This window comes from Loxodonta africana, chromosome 22, assembly GCF_030014295.1.
Source record: "Loxodonta africana isolate mLoxAfr1 chromosome 22, mLoxAfr1.hap2, whole genome shotgun sequence".
Taxonomy (NCBI): domain Eukaryota; kingdom Metazoa; phylum Chordata; class Mammalia; order Proboscidea; family Elephantidae; genus Loxodonta; species Loxodonta africana.
The window spans coordinates 66482605-66498351 of NC_087363.1; the positions used below are offsets into that span (position 1 = coordinate 66482605).

Genomic DNA, 15747 nt, shown 5'->3' on the forward strand with positions numbered 1-15747 from the left:
TTAAAGGGATTCCTAGGGAGTTTTTTACAGTTTAATCTATTAAAAAAAAAAAATTTTTTTTAATCTATAATATACTGAAATATCATTCAATTGAAATGAAACAGTAGGAACCAAAGTTGTATGAATTACTCAAAAAAGCAGAGGAATAGTAAAATGGAGTAAGAAATGGTCATACATGGTGAGTGCTGGTTCTTGGGGAAATCTGTGTTGGAGACTTTGAAGTAACTTCTAAATACTTAGCAATTACTAGTTCCTTGTGAATGGATGTATATTTTTTCATAAGAAAAATAATATAAATGGTTACTTTACAACACACATGGAAAATAGAGAAGCGATCACCCATGGTTACCACCAGCATTTTGGAGTACATCTCTTCCATGGATCTTTCTTTTGTGTTTTTATAATTGAAAAATTTTGGTTTTTTCCTGATTTTTTTTTTTTTCACTTACGTTGTATCACAAGTATTTTTCCATGTTGCTAAGAGGACTTACATGGGCATGTATGAACAGTACAAGGAAAGGAAACTGAGATGCAGAGAGGATAATTTAGGTGTTTTGGGGTCACGTACCTTGTAAGGAATGGAACCAGAGTTCAAATCTAGGTGCTCTGGCTCCAGAGCAGGGTTTGCCGACTCTGCTGAGCCGCTTACCTGATGCTTTATTGTTATTAATTTATTTTGTTGTTTTTGCGAATATACAAATCAAAAGATGGGAAATGTAGAACAGAATTTGAAATTCTCATGGACTTGAGACTTTCTGGAGCCATGGGGGCTGGATGACTCCTAAAACTACTGTCCTGAGATAATTTTTAAAGCTTTAACCAAAAATACCCCTGAGGTCTTCTTAAAACCAAACAATAATTTAGCTAAACTAGTAAAAAATGTCTACCGTGAGCAGTGTGTTCTTCTAAGAGTGTCTGTATGGGGTCAACCTGACAACAGCAACTCAAAAGATTAGATAGGAACCTTAGGGTGCAGTGAGTTTATGTTAACAGGGGAGGAGCAACTCAGAAAAGGAGGGTGAGAACGCACAGCTCGAAGGATATGTAACCAGCGTCGATGAAATGTGCTTATAGGGACAGTTGGATTAGTTTATGGTGAGTCTTTATTAAAACAGCTTTACTGAGGTATAATTTACATCCAGTAAACTACAGAAGTTTAAAGTGTACAGTTTATAAAGTTTTGACAAGTGAATATACCCATGAAACTGTCATGCAGCTAAGATAAAGGACATACCCATCAGCCCAAAGAGTTTCCTCAGGCTGCTCCCTCCCGTAATCCCTCCTGTACTTCTGTCTCCCGTCTGGGAAATCCCAATTGACCTTCTGGCAGTATAGAATATTTTCTAGAATTTTATATACACGGAAGCATACAGTACATACTTTTTTTTTTCTTCTTTCACTCAGCATAATTTGAGATTCATCCATATTAGTAGTGGAACGGCTGGGTCGTGAGGTAGGTATACATTTTGAGTCACTTGCTTTTAAATCAAGGGTAAGTTCTGAGCCAAGGTCCGGAGTCCCCAGCCAAAGCACAGCTTACGCAGGCGGTAGAACTGCGCTTTACTCACGTAGCGAAGAGGCAGCGAGGTCGGCTTCGGTTGTGGGTGCTGCCCTGCACGGCCAGCGCAAGGCTGACGGTCTCCGCGTACCGTTCTCGTGCCGCCGTCGGAGACGCCAGGAACCAGGATGGGAATGGGGTTGGCCAGGTGCTACAGAACGCACACACGCTCCGAGCTGAGAGAAGGTTTCTGGGAATGTTGGCAGGTGCTCAGCGTGAGAGGGGAGGGGTATGTTGATAGGGCACCAGCTGCTGTGGGGTGTGTTTTGGGTCAAGATGCCCTGGAAAAGGGAGTCAGCCCACACTCTCGTCCTGCCAAGAAGCCAGGCAGACACACCTGGTCCTAAGAATCAGGTTCATCTGTGGATCACAGAGAAAGACGGCTGGCTATGCTTGGCCCGCCCCTTTCGCAGCTGATTCAGACAGAAGTCCACAACAGAGAAACCTGTAGCGACAGAAAGCAGATGAGTGGTTGCTTAGGGCTTGGAGTAGGCACCCTGGTGCCACAGTGGTTGAGTGCTCAGCTGGTCAGTGGTTCGAAGCCACCAGCAGCACCATGGGAGAAAAGACCTGACCATCTGCTCCCGTAAGGATTACAGCCTAGGAAACCCTCTGGGGCAGTCTTACTCTGTCATATAGGGTCACTAAGAGTTGGAATTGTGTGCACACAACAGGACTTGGGGAGGGGAATGAAGGGATGGGGGTGATATCTCATTTTAATTTGTATTTCCTTAATGGCTGGTGAAGGAGCTCTGGCAGAGCAAATGGTTCAGCATTCGCCGCTAACTGAAAGGTTGGAAGGTCAAACCCACCCAGCGGCTCCGATGGAGAGAGACCTGGTGCTCTACTTCCACAAAGATTGTAGACGAGAAAACCCTGTAGGGGAGCTCAGCTCTGGCTGTGAGTCAGAATTGACTCGATGGCGCCTGACGACGGCAACAACAGTGGCTAATTATGTTGGGCATCTTTTCGTAATATGCTTGTTTGCCGTCTGTATATTCTCTTGGGTAAACTGTCTCTTCACTCTTTTGCTCGTTTTCTAATTGAATTGTTTTTACTGTTTTAGAGTTTGGGTTTTTTTTTTTTTTAAATCTAGATAGTGCTCCTTTGTTGGATATGTCGTTTGTAAGTATTTTCTCCCAGTCTGTAACTTGTCTTTTTGTCCTGTTTTAAGGCTCTTTCATAGAGCAAAAGTTTTTACTTGGATGAGGTCTGCGTGTCTTTGATGTCAAGTCTAAGACCTTTTTGCCTAACGCTAGGTCCCAAAGATTTTCTCTTACGTTGTTTTCTGAAAGTGTTAGAGTTTTATGTTTTGCACTTAAGTCCATGATCCATTTGTTTTTAATTGTTGTAGGGTGCGATGTTTTGGTTGAGGTTCTTTATCGTGCCTATGAATACCCAGTTGCTCCAGCAGTTTGTTGGAAAGGCTGCTTTTCCTCCTTTGAATTGCCTTTGTGCCTTTGTCAGAAGTCAGTTGATGTATCGTAAGGATGGATTTTGTGAACTGAATTGTCCCTGAATCCCTAATTCACGTATAAAAAGGTCCCACAATGGAATTTGTGGGACCAAGTATTTTCAGTGTAATTTCTCACAGAGGTTTTGTGACTTCTCTGTTCCGAAGCAGCATGGCTTTCCAGATTGGCCTGGTTGAGCATCTTCTCTTAGCCCTTCACCCAGGGTTCTCGTCTTTAACCACTCTCTGCTGCCTCACTGCTCTGTTGTTCTCAGCTAAGATATCCATGTCGATAAGGCTAAAATTTATTATTTCTGTCTCTGACTCCTTATTTGTGTTCCAGTTCTGCATTTCTGCTACCTGTGAAGATATGTTCCATTGTCAGTTAAAAACGTGTGTGTCTAAAACTCAGCCCATCATCATTCTCACCAAAAATAACTCTTCGTCCTGATTTCACCCTTGTCTGAAACCCAAGAAATACCTTTCCCGCTTCTTTCTTCTCTACCTACCCTTCATTCTTCTTCTCCAATCAGTCATTTAATATGTCCTGTTTATTCCTCCTTTTGATGCTGTCTCTTCTGTTACCATCGTTGACGTCCTTGTTCAGAGCATTATTGTTTTACTCCTGGGCTGCTAGAATAACTTTTTTATGGGGTAAATATGTGGAACCATCGAATTAGTCTTTGTAAGATAATGATTGGGGGTGTGCTATAACAATTAACGTAAGTGGGTGGCTTTAAGGAACGAACTTATTTTCTCACAGTTGAGGAGGCTAGAAATCTGAATTCGGCTCAGGCTCCAGGGGAGGACTGTCTGTCCACTCTGGGGGAAAATCCTCGTCCCACCTTCTCCAGCGTTCTTCTCTGTGATCCTCGGGTTCCTTGGAGATCTCACGTGGCGTCTGTCCTTCCCCGTTGGTGCTTGCCTCCTTCTGTGCCTGATGTGCTCTTTTTATACCTCAAAGGTGATTGGCTTAAAACACACCCCACACTGCTACGGCCTCATTAACATAACAAAGGAAATCCTATTTCCAAATGGAATCACAACCACAGGTATCGGGTTAGGATCCCAGTGCATACTTTTGGGGGACACAGTTAAATCCATAACAGGGGGATGGGACATTTTCCTACCTCTATACTTTTTTTTCTTTTGGGTATACCTTTCTTTGGAGCCCTGGTGGCGCAGTGGTTAAGAGCTCGGCTCCTAACCAAAAGGTCAGCAGTTGGAATCCATCAGCTGCTCCTTGGCAACCCTATGCAGTAGTTCTCCTCTGTCCTGTAGGGTCCCTACGAGTCAAAATCTACTCAACACCGACAGGTTTGTTTTTTGGTTTTTGTATCTTTCTTCATGCCACGTGAAGGGCCCTCCCTCAGCTTCTGCCTGTAGAAGTATCAGCCATCCTTCCATCCTCATGTCTTTGACTTAGTCTTCTTTGAATACCTCAGACTGAAGGGCCTCCCCCCCTCTGAATTCCTCCAGTATGTATTGTGTGTTTCATTAATATGCCGTGTTTATGTTATATGTTTTAATTTACTTGCTAGATTATAAATTGCCAGAGAGTAAGGATCTGTATCACAGAACTCTGTATTTTCTATGCAATCCCAATAGAGCCGTGCACCGAGTAAGTTCCCAGGAAATATTCTTGAATGAATTAGAAGATGTGTGTGGGGGAGGGGGGTAACAGCCTAATAAAGTATTACTTGATTTAACTCTGTATCCAGGTGACTGATAAAGAAGTAGCCTATTCCGTATTACTCAGTTTTCTTAGATTTTTTAAATGGAATTGCTTTAGAGATTGTCCTAATACAGATACATAATCACTTCAATTTTTCTATACCAAATGTTTTGTGGTAATATTTTAAAATTCATTTCTCTACAGATTAATTTATTATTTAGAAGAATAAGTAGAGTTAATTATCTTTTTTTTTTTTTTGGAAAAAAGCGTGGTAAGTATTTTGTAAGGTTTTTTTAAAACCCTTTTTTAAGTCTTACTATTTACAGTTTTCAGTGACCTGGTGTTTTGTAATTTAAAAAACTTGATCCAACTCACAGTGACCTTATAGGACAGAGAACTGCCTCATAGAGTTTCCAAGGAGCAGCAGTGGTTTCAAATTGCCGACCTTTTGGTTATCAGCCAAGCTCTTGACCACTGCGCCACCAGGGCTCCACCTTTCAAGTAGCCGATATGGAAACATTGTGGATGTGCTGGTTTTGGTAGTAATGGTCATATAACAATTACATAAAAATTATAGCAGCTGCCATCTGTCTTCAGCTCCCTTATATGTAAATTGAAAGATTTACATGATCTCTGAATTCCCTTTGAATTCAGTTTCAGAAATGAATGCTAATATTGTATAATTCCGTACCTTTTTATACACCTTTCTTTAATTTATTACGGACTCTTCCTAAGAACTCTTGCATAGACACACAGAATGTTCTGTGTTTTTATTGACACTACTAAGTCAACTCTCAGCAACCTTGCAAGGCTGGTCATGTCCCCATTTTACAAAGAAGAAAATGTGAAAATTAGGTGATCAGCTGAAGATCCCGCAGCTATTCTGTGGTAGAGGTGAAGTTAGGCCCACATGGCTCCCCTGTTCTGCTCTCTTCCTAGCAGGAAGCTGCAGAGGTAGACGAGCAAGTGGTGGGCCAGTTACACACTTCACCCCTGCACTCAGACATTGATTAAATACCCCTCCTGTCAGGAACAGCACCAGAATACCTGTGCACTGACTGCCCAGCGGTGGGAAAGGTGCCTGGAGCCCCAGGAAAGCAGAGGCCTCAGGCCCAGGTGGATGTTGACACCTGGCAGAAAACTGGGGAAGGCTGATGAAAACCTAAACCTTCAGAACAGAATTTCAAGCTCTCATGGACTCTAGACTTTCTGGAACCAAGGAGGCTAGATGACCCCTGAAACTATTGCCCTGAGATAATCTTTAAACTATAAAGTAAGGCTGTCCCCTGAAGTCATCTTAAAACCAAACTAGTTGAGCTTAACTAGTAAAGAACGTCTGCCTTGAGCATTATGCTCTTTTAAGAACTATCTATGTGGGATCAAAGTGACAGACAGGAACTTTGAGGGGCAGAGAGTTTATGTTAACGGAGGAGGAGCAACTCAGAAAAGGAGGGTGAGAATGGTTGCACAACTCAAAAGATGTGGTCAGTGTCATCGAAACATACATGTGGAAACAGTTGTGTATGTTTTGCAGTGTGTATCCGCAACAGCAAGAAAATTGAAAAAAAAAAATAGTAATGACAAAAAGTTAATTTCGAAACTGAATGACAAAAAAAAAGTGAATCTGAGTTTGAACCAAGCAGAAGCTAAACACTAAATTCTAGAATTTGTGGTGTTGATTTTTTGTCTTTAATCAATCCATATTTTGTTTTTAGATTTGTGACTTTTAAAGGGAAAATTCATGATAATAACAGTCGTTCAGATATTCACTGTGGAAAAAACCATTTCTTAGTATCTTAATATGATCTTTAAAAGCTATGAAATTTCGAGAAGAATGAACTAGAATTTATTTTGAAAAAGCATTTAGCACTTTTGGAAGAAACGTGCTAAATGAATAAAAGGACATGCTTAGTGCTGCTGTTACAATTCTTTGAAGGGGCAATAGAGGTTATTTCTTAGCTATTCTGAGTGGAGTAAAAAAAATAAAAAAGTGGAGTAAGACTTAATAAATTACCTTGAAACAAGAGACGTTTATATTTCACTTTGTTTTAAATGTGACTCAGTGCAGTCAGCTGACCGTCGTTCACTCAAGATATTTTCACTTCAGTCCCTCCCTCTGCAAAGCATTGGTTTAAGTTGCTATTGAAATAGCAGTTCCTCAACTACTCAGTATTTCACAGTCTTTTAAAATAACTGTTCCTCTCGGCTGGTACTCCAGCTCTTACTCTTCATTTCTTTCCTTTTTCTTCCAGCAGCATAAGCTACAGTATTCCTTTAAAATAAAGCAGAAGGTTTTGTAACAGTTACTCATAATTGGCTGTGGGTTTTAGCATGTACCACATACCCCTTTACAGTAGCTCTGAGGTGTCTTTGTCCATCTCGCACGTGCTTTGAGTAATTGTGGTACTCTATTTTCAGATGATTTGAAAGGAGAGCTAGATGAATACGTCCAAAAATACCTCCCCGGAAAAACGAAAGTAATAAGGAATAAGAAGCGCGAGGGACTGATTCGGGGAAGGATGATTGGCGCGGCCCAGGCGACAGGTAGGACAGTGCTGGCTTTCCCCTCGGGGCTGGGTGGCGGGGCTGTGTCCTCAGAGGCCCCTGAGAAGTGTGTTTGGACACGGGCCTGCCAGCTGGCAGAGGTGAAGGGCCCTTTTCCTAACTCCAAACCCACTGCCCCAAAGCGCGGCTCACAGGGAGGTGGAACGCCACGGTCGTTACTGGCCTGTTTTCATAGTGGCCTTGTTGTCGATTACAACCCCTCAGATGTGCTTTAAGTCTTATTCACTTACCTAAGCATAAAACGCAAAACCAAAACGTAACCAAACTTTTTCAAGTTTTTAATACAAAGCTTACGATACAGTGTGCCCACACTGATTTGAATTATGCCACTATTTCTTAAAGAGTGGAATGCATACCTCTGGTGATAGGTATTATGATTTTACTTGGTAAAAGGGCATAACATTAAAAATTGAATTATATAACTATAAAAGTGTTTTGTTTTTTAATTCTCGCTCAATACTTCTGATTCCATCAAGAGAAAGTCTCCATTTTTTCCTGATACAGCTTTAAAACTTTTCTGTCATACACTTATCACCTTTTTAAAAAATAAAGACCAGTTCTTCTGCACAGAATATACCTGCTTAGTCTTCATTGACATTGTATGGATTCCACTGCGTTTGTTTTTATAGTTACCTTCCATGTAAGGAGGGAGCTCTGGTGGCACAGTGGTTAAAGAGCTTGGCTGCTAACCAAAAGGTCGGTGGTTCAAATCCACCAGCTGCTCCACAGGAGAGAGATGTGGCAGTCTCCTTCTGTAAAGATTTACAGCCTTGGAAACCCTATGGGACAGTTCTGCTCTGTCCTGTAGGGTCACCACGAGTGGGAATCGACTCTCAGTGGCAGAGGTTTCTGTGTAAGGTTGGTGATCCTGATTTTTATTTACAATCTTGACCGAAAAATCCTCTTAAATTTATTTAAGTTGGAACAAATGAATCAGTTTAAATGTACTAGGTGTGTAATACTGCAGGTAGTATATAAACATGGCCGAAAAATTATGAAGGTAATTCGAGAATGGCTGGATGTGGCTGGCACGGGCCCTGTGGCGACAGGTGCGCCATGTTCCTGTGCATGCCTTTTTTCTGGATCGCCCGTTGCCAGGGGGTGAGGTAGTCGGCCCTGCTTGCCGCCACCACTCCTCTATACCACAAGTTCCGTTAAAATTAGGACTTCACGTCCAGAACCTTTCTTGCTCCCCTCTCTCCCTTAAATGTGTTGTTAGGTGCCGTTGTGTCGGTTCTGACCCAGGGCCACCCTGTGTGCGACAAAATGAAATGTATACCAGTTGACTTCAAGGTTTATGATATTTTCTTTAATAAAATTTCTAGTCAAATACAGATTTACTGAATTGCCCATGTTGAGTTATTGAAGGCAATGAGATAATGACCACGGAAGTTTTGGGGTGTTTCCAAGATTATGCCACTTGAAACATTGTATTCTTACAATGTATAGTTACTGTGAGTTTATATTTTTTTTTTGCTAACGATAGTTACTTAGTTTTTTCTTTTATTATTTGTTGGTCCTTTTCGGATACTATAGTTTAGACTCTGTTGGAAGCACGCAGGTTCATTGTAACAAGGTGTAGTCATTCGTATTTGGTTAAATTGGCTTTAATTGAAAAAACTAACACGTTTAGAATTAAGGAAAGCTATGAATATATTTCCTCCCCAAAGGAACCTTGATTGAATTGATCTCATTTCACAGTGAATAATGTTTATGCTGAACATTCTCTCTTTCTCCGTTGAACGACAGCTGGTGAGCTGTGTGCTGTTTTACATCCAACTGAAGGCCGTTCACGAACGTTTAGCTACATGACTAATTCACAGTCATCATTGAAAACCTTCTTTTTCTCTGCTGTCATTAACTGAAATAGGAGGCATCTGGTGCTTTAAGTAACTCGTGTAAAGTCTATATGGATACATTTCATGGATACACTTTTGGGAGAAGGATAATGCTCTTTGATGGTCAGGTTCTGAGTTTCTCAGCTTCTCAGAATAACCCTGCAGTTATCAGAGAAATTCTCTTTCCTGCTTATACTTGTCAAGAGGAGTTAAAAATAGCAGGATAAAATTTTTATGGTTTATAGTTTGCGAACTAGAAGGAAGGTATACTGTATATTTACACAGATAACACATACCTTCTGTGCTTGTTTGCCAACTGCAACCCCCCCTGCGAGGTATTTTCATAACCGCTCTATGTTAATTTTTTTACAACAACATATGAAAAAAATTGGCATAGTGGCGCTTATGAAGATACCTTGGGGGGAGGGCACAGCCAGCAAACAGATGTAAAAGGCGCACATTATTTGTGTAAAAATAACGGTATGCCATTGACAAATGTGAGCCACTTGGACCAGGAAGGTTGAGAGAATGAGACAGGAGAGATAAGAAACAGAGAAAAGTAAATGAGAACAAGGAGCCGGGTGTGTCAGGAGGCATTGATGAGTCCAGGGGGGCAGAGGGCTGTATCACCAGCATCGTAGATACTTTCAGGGTCAGACCAGCTGTGCACAGTCTCCTCTCACTTTTGAGAGAATTGCCATCTTGAAGCAATAATTGATTGTTATAATGATGCTTCTGAGTCAACAATAAAAATGTGTTCACTCTGTTACCAAGGCAGGAAATATATTCTTAGTGTACACTAAATTTAGAAATAACTCAATTAAAATAATTGTAATAAAAATGTCTACACACAGGGGTCATTGCGATTGTACAAAACCATCTAGAATCACTCCCTACCTGGCCATCCCAAAGAACTGAATTGTTGCTGTGAGGCTCTTTACTGCAGACAATCTGAATTGTCTCTAGATTTTTTTCAAGAGTTGTTGTGCATATTATTTGTGTGTGTGCTTCAGTTATATCGGTACGCCTCTTGGCTAAAGAACTTCCCTTGTTCACAATTGGCAGTAAAGCCGTGGTTTAATATTGTCTGGGGGGATAAGGGTAGCAGCTGTGTTCTATGCCATGTAAATGTATCACCCGGTTGAATTGGTAGCAGTCCCTAAGCTGCGTGTTACTGATCTCTGGTGGGCCCTCGTTGTTGTGTCCCTTCAGGAGAAGTCCTGGTGTTCCTCGACAGCCACTGTGAGGTGAACGAGATGTGGCTGCAGCCCTTGCTGGCTGCCGTCCGCGAGGACCCTCACACTGTGGTGTGCCCGGTGATCGACATCATCAGCGCCGACACACTCCTGTACAGCTCGTCTCCTATTGTGCGAGGCGGGTTCAACTGGGGCCTGCACTTCAAATGGGATCTCGTTCCCTTTGATGAGCTGGGAGGACCTGAAGGAGCTACTGCACCAATAAAGTAAGGCTTCTCCTTTATGCTGGAAAAATTCCTACCTGCAGAGAAAAAATATCATGTTTTAAAGGTAATTCCTTTTTCTTTGTAAGGAGCAAAAATCTTGGCTTTATTTGTCCATTAAAAATTCTGGTGTGCTTACTGAATTTTATGTGCTCTGCTAAGTCCTAAGGAAAAGAGATTTATGAATAAGACATTGTCCCTGCTTAGTGAGAATGGCGAATAAACTAAACAGTATCTTGTAGTCATTGTTGCATAGGGTACTGCGGGAGTTTCCCATACGCTGTGTCTTTTATGCCAAGTGCTCTGGTTTATTGATTTGATCGTTAATTAATCCCCAGTTCTTTGCTCATGTAGATAATGCTGGGAAGAACATGTAATAGATGAGGAAAGCATTTTCTGTATTTAGGATCTGTAAGGATGAAATCCTGCTAGAACAATTTCCAAGTCATGGTGTGAATTTTTTTCAGCTCTCATCCACGTTCCGTGTTCTCTGATTTATAAATCTGCTCTTGTATGTTATTTCTCCTTTCTTATTTTTGTTTTCTTTTAAATTTTCTTTTGTAGATTTCAAAGAGACTTGTTTGTATTTCTGCTTTTGAAAGTTCTCGGACTTAGTTTGTTTTGTTTGGACTTTTGTGTTGTGAACATAGGCTACCTAAACAGTACATAATAACAGAGATGCACAGTTTAACGAATGGCTGTAATGTGAACACCTGTGTACCTACCACTAGGCTCAAGAAGCAGCACCTGGAGGTGCCGCCGACAGGCCTCCTTGATTCCAGCCTCTGCCCTTGTCCCCGGGGGTGTTTATTAACCTGACCATGGGCAGTCATCTCTCTGCTTTCCTTCATAGCTTTACCACCTTTGACTGCACCTCTGAACAATGTAGTTCAGTTTTGCCTGGCTTCGTACTTCATAGAAACAAAGCCATATGATATGTTGTGCTTTTTTTTACTCAACATGGTTTTAAAAATTTGTCATTCATTCATAGCTGTGGTTGATTCATTTTCACTGCTGTGTAGTATTCTGTTACCTGAAGATACTGTAACTGACATCTGTTCACGGCTGGTAGCCGCCAGGCGCTCCTTGGAAACTCTACGGGGGCAGTTCTACTCTGTCCTATAGGGTCACTATGAGTCAGACTTGACTCGATGGCAGTGGGTGAATGGGTTAGGGTGTTGGCTGGCTTCCAGCTTCTTCATGTTACAGCGCTGTTGCAGACACTCTTATTCGTGGTTCCCGTTTACGGGATGAAATTGCTGAGTCACAGGGCATGCCTCTCTTCAACGTCTGTAGATACTGCCATCGGTGTTGTCCATCAGATAAGGTGACTGCAAGGTCTTTGGCTCCTCAGCTGGCCGTTTGATACTTGTAGCTTCCTTCCATCTGAACCAGACTGGAGGGGCTGGTAACGTGAAGGCCTAGGTCCAGTCCCAGGTGCCTGCTGTGATCCACCAGCACCAGCCGAGTTGTCTTCACTATCAGGCTCTTTGCTGGAGGCTCTGTTGCAGTTCTTCGTTGTACTAGTGAAGTCCATGACAAAGGTACATGGCCTCCAGTGCTTCCTGTCTCCACATGCTTGCAGCCTTTTCCAGGTTGCCTTGCCGGGGGGGTCCCCACCCGTCCCCCCTTCCCTGGCTTTGCAGATAGGACATGGGGGTGAGCACAGCTCACAAGACAGCAGTGCTGCAGTAACAGTCACATAGGGTGGGAGAAGTTGGGGTGAAAATCAGCTGTCTCACCCTCCAGAGGCAAACTCTTAGCTCTCTGTTTTTGGTCTTCTTAACTCTAGATGATAAACATATTCCTCTCATCAACTTTAGACCCTGTCTGTGTGAGAAATGAAGCTTGCTTCCGTCACTCGCCTGGTACGCTTCATCTCCTAGTGTTTTATTATGATTGTTTTTAGTTATTTTATTGGTTACTTTTGATACTTTAAATAAATCTGTTGTTCTGTCAACTTTTGACAGTACCATTTAACGCTCCTCCTTGTACAGTGAGGGTATCGGCCCCTCTTAAGGTTGGCAGTTTGAACCCACCCAGCGGCACCATGAAAGAAAGCCTGGCGATCTACTTCCGTAAAGATTATAGCCAAGAAAACCCCATGGAACAGTTCTGCTCGGTCACATTTGGGGTTGCCATGAGTTGGAATTTACTGCAGGGCAACGTGTTCAGGGTTTTTTTTGTTTACTCTTTCTTCTACCTTTTCTCCTCCTTCTGTTAGTTGTTTTATGATAGCGAGGTTGCTAACTTCTTGAACTGGATGTTTAGATTTTTAATTTTCAGGCTTTTTTCTTTTGTAACACATGCAGTTTTAAGGCTATAAATTTTCTTCTAATTATGACATTAGCTGCATCCCACAAGTTGTGCCTTATCATTTCATTCAAAATACTTACATTGTGATGTCTTCTCTGACCCAGAGGCTATTCAGGAGTGATTTCTTATTTTCCAGACACCTGGAGATTTGATAGTTACCTTTTATTTTTTATTCATAGCTTAATTACACTGTGGTCAGAGATTATAGTCCTGTGAAAATTGTTCAGATTTACCTTTCATGGTCCAGCATATGGTTAATTTTTGTGAATATTCCTTGTGTGCCTTAAAAAAAGTATGTTTTCTATAGTTACTGAAAATGGAATTCTGAGTCACTTTGATTAAATACTCTGTTATTCAAATACTGTGTTTTTATTATTTTTTAATTTGCATGTTCTATCATAAAAAATGAGTTTTTATCAGTTATTAAAAGTGTTGTATTAAAATTTCCCACTACAAAGTCAGCACAACTGGACTACACCAAAAGCTGAGAAGTTTCCTTAATACAACCAAACACTTCAAGGAACAGAGAGCAGGGGCGGGGGTCTGGGGACCATGGTTTCAGGGGACATCTAGGTCAATTGGCATAACAAAGTTTATTAAAGTGTTCTGAGTCCCACTTTGGTGAGTGGTGCCTGGGATCTTAAAAGCTAACAAGCGGGCATCTAAGATGCATCAATTGGTCCCAACCCACCTGGAGCAAAGGAGAATGAAGAACACCAAAGACATATGGAAAATATGAGCCCAAGAGACAAAAAGGGCCACATAAACCAGAGTCTCCGTCAGCCTGAGACCAGAAGAACTAGATGTTGCCTGGCTACCACCATTGACTGCCCTAACAGGGAACACGGCAGAGTCCCTGATGGAGCAGAAGAAAAGTGGCATGCAGAGCTCAAATTCTAGTTAAAAGATCAGACCTCATGGTCTAACTGAGACTGGAGGGACCCCAGAAGGCATGGCCCCCGACTCTCTGTTAGCCCAGAACTGAAACCATTCCTGAAGCCAGCTCTTCAAACAAAGGTTAGACTGGACAATAAGACATAAAATGATACTGGTGAACAGCGTGCTTCTTGGCTCAGGTAGATACTTGGGACTAAATGGGCAGCTCCTGTCCGGAGGCAAGATGAGAAGGCAGAAGGGGACAGGAGCTGGTCGGATGGACACGGGAAATATAGGGTGGAGAGGAGTGTGCTGTCACATTGTAGGGAGAGCAACTAGAGTCACACAACAGTGTGTACGTAAATTTTTGTGTGAGAAACAAAACAATAATAATAAAGTTTCCCACTGCAACTGTTTGTCTATGCTTGTACTTCTGTTACTTTTTGCTTTGTGTATTTTGAGGCCGTGTTAATAGATGCATGGAAGTTTAGAATTGTATTTCCTTAGTGAATGAAACCATTTGCCCTTACGAATTGTCCCCCTTTTATTCTAGACTTTTAGAATAATGAGACTTTGCTTTATAGTCTGATACTAATGTAGCTATTCCAACTTTATTAGTATTTGCTGTCACTTTCAGTCTATGGCCTTGTATTTTAGGTGTGTCCTTGGTAAGCTTGCATCCCTCGTACCGTTGCTTTTGTTCCATTGTGTTTAGTTTTTAAATCGGTGTGAAAGCTTTGTCTTTTAGTCAGGCATTTAATTCATTACATCCAGTAATATGACTTAATATTTTGTGCTTAAGTCTGCAGTGGTGCTGTTTGTCCTGTCTGTCCTGTGTTCCTTAAGTCTACAGTGGTGCTGTCTGTCCTGTCTGTCCTGTGTTCCTTAAGTCTGCAGTGGTGCTGTCTGTCCTGTCTGTCCTGTGTTCCTTAAGTCTGCAGTGGTGCTCTTTATCCTGTCTGTCCTGTGTTCCGTTTTCCCTTCTTGCTTTCTTTTGGACTGAGCCTGGGCTGCTGCTGCCTTTCAGCCACCACTTCGCTATTAGAAGCTGTACGTTCTCGCGGTGGTTACCCTAGAGAATAAAACATACAGCCTTGACTTAGCAAAGCATACTTAATACTATATATTAATATGTAGATATTAATAATACAATGTAAATTGGTATATTTCCCAGGCCTTTTCCCAAACAATGCAAAAATCTCTGAATGTTCATAGTCCAGTTGTCTCTCTTCAAAGTGACATGCTGCTGCTGTTGAAGTACGTGTGTATGCATATATATGTGTGTGCTTGTGTATCCCTGCAATGTATTTTTTATGTAACTGGTATTGATTTAGGTTTGCCCGCATATTTCCCCTTTTATGTTACTCTTTATGCTTTCTGTGTCTTCAGGCTTCCAGCTGGGATTACTTTTGTTCTGGCTAAAGAACACCTATTAGTATTTCCTTTACTGTGGACTTTCTAGTGATTACTTCTCTCTCTCTTTTTTTCCGCCCAAGATGCCTTGGTTTCACTGTTATGTTGAAGAATGTTGTTACTTGATATCCTATGCTAGGTTGGCAGTTGTTGCTTTCAGGACTTGGAAGGTATCATTCCAGGGCGTTCTGGCTTCCACTGGTTCTGATGAGAAGTCAGTGTTGTCAGTCTTATTTTTGTTTCCTTTGAAAATAATCTGTCTTCTTAAAAAAATTTATTTGTCTTTATTTTTCAGAAATGTTCTTCAGCTATGTATAAATGTGCTTTCTTTTTTGATAGTATCTAATTCTCTGCCAAATTCATAGTCCTGTCTTTTATCTTGTTGAACCTATTGAGCAGTTATTTTGAAGTCTGGTAACTCTACTCTCTGAAACCTGGTACATCTGTTTCTGTTGTAAGTTGTCTCTTTCATCTGGTTTTATCTTCCTGGTTGCCTCATTATTTCTTTACTGATATTTACTGAGTATCAGACATTGTATATGAAAAATTATAGAAATGTGTTGATGCGTGGGATGGTGTTTTTCTTCCTGTAGA

At 41.5% G+C, this 15747-nt stretch overlaps 1 protein-coding gene across 6 annotated transcripts in view; it reads left to right on the plus strand.

Annotated features, from left to right (window-relative positions):
* Positions 1-15747, plus strand: part of GALNT11 (polypeptide N-acetylgalactosaminyltransferase 11) — a 73883-nt gene that overhangs the window by 46682 nt on the left and 11454 nt on the right. For 5 of the 6 annotated variants that reach the window (XM_064275074.1, XM_064275073.1, XM_064275075.1 and 2 more), the window contains exons 5-6: positions 7105-7230; positions 10302-10551. In XM_064275074.1, the coding sequence (XP_064131144.1) occupies positions 7105-7230; positions 10302-10551 (376 nt within the window). Of the gene's footprint in view, positions 1-1404; positions 1454-7104; positions 7231-10301; positions 10552-15747 lie in introns of those variants that run through there. The other variant, XM_064275078.1, reaches the window with a different exon arrangement.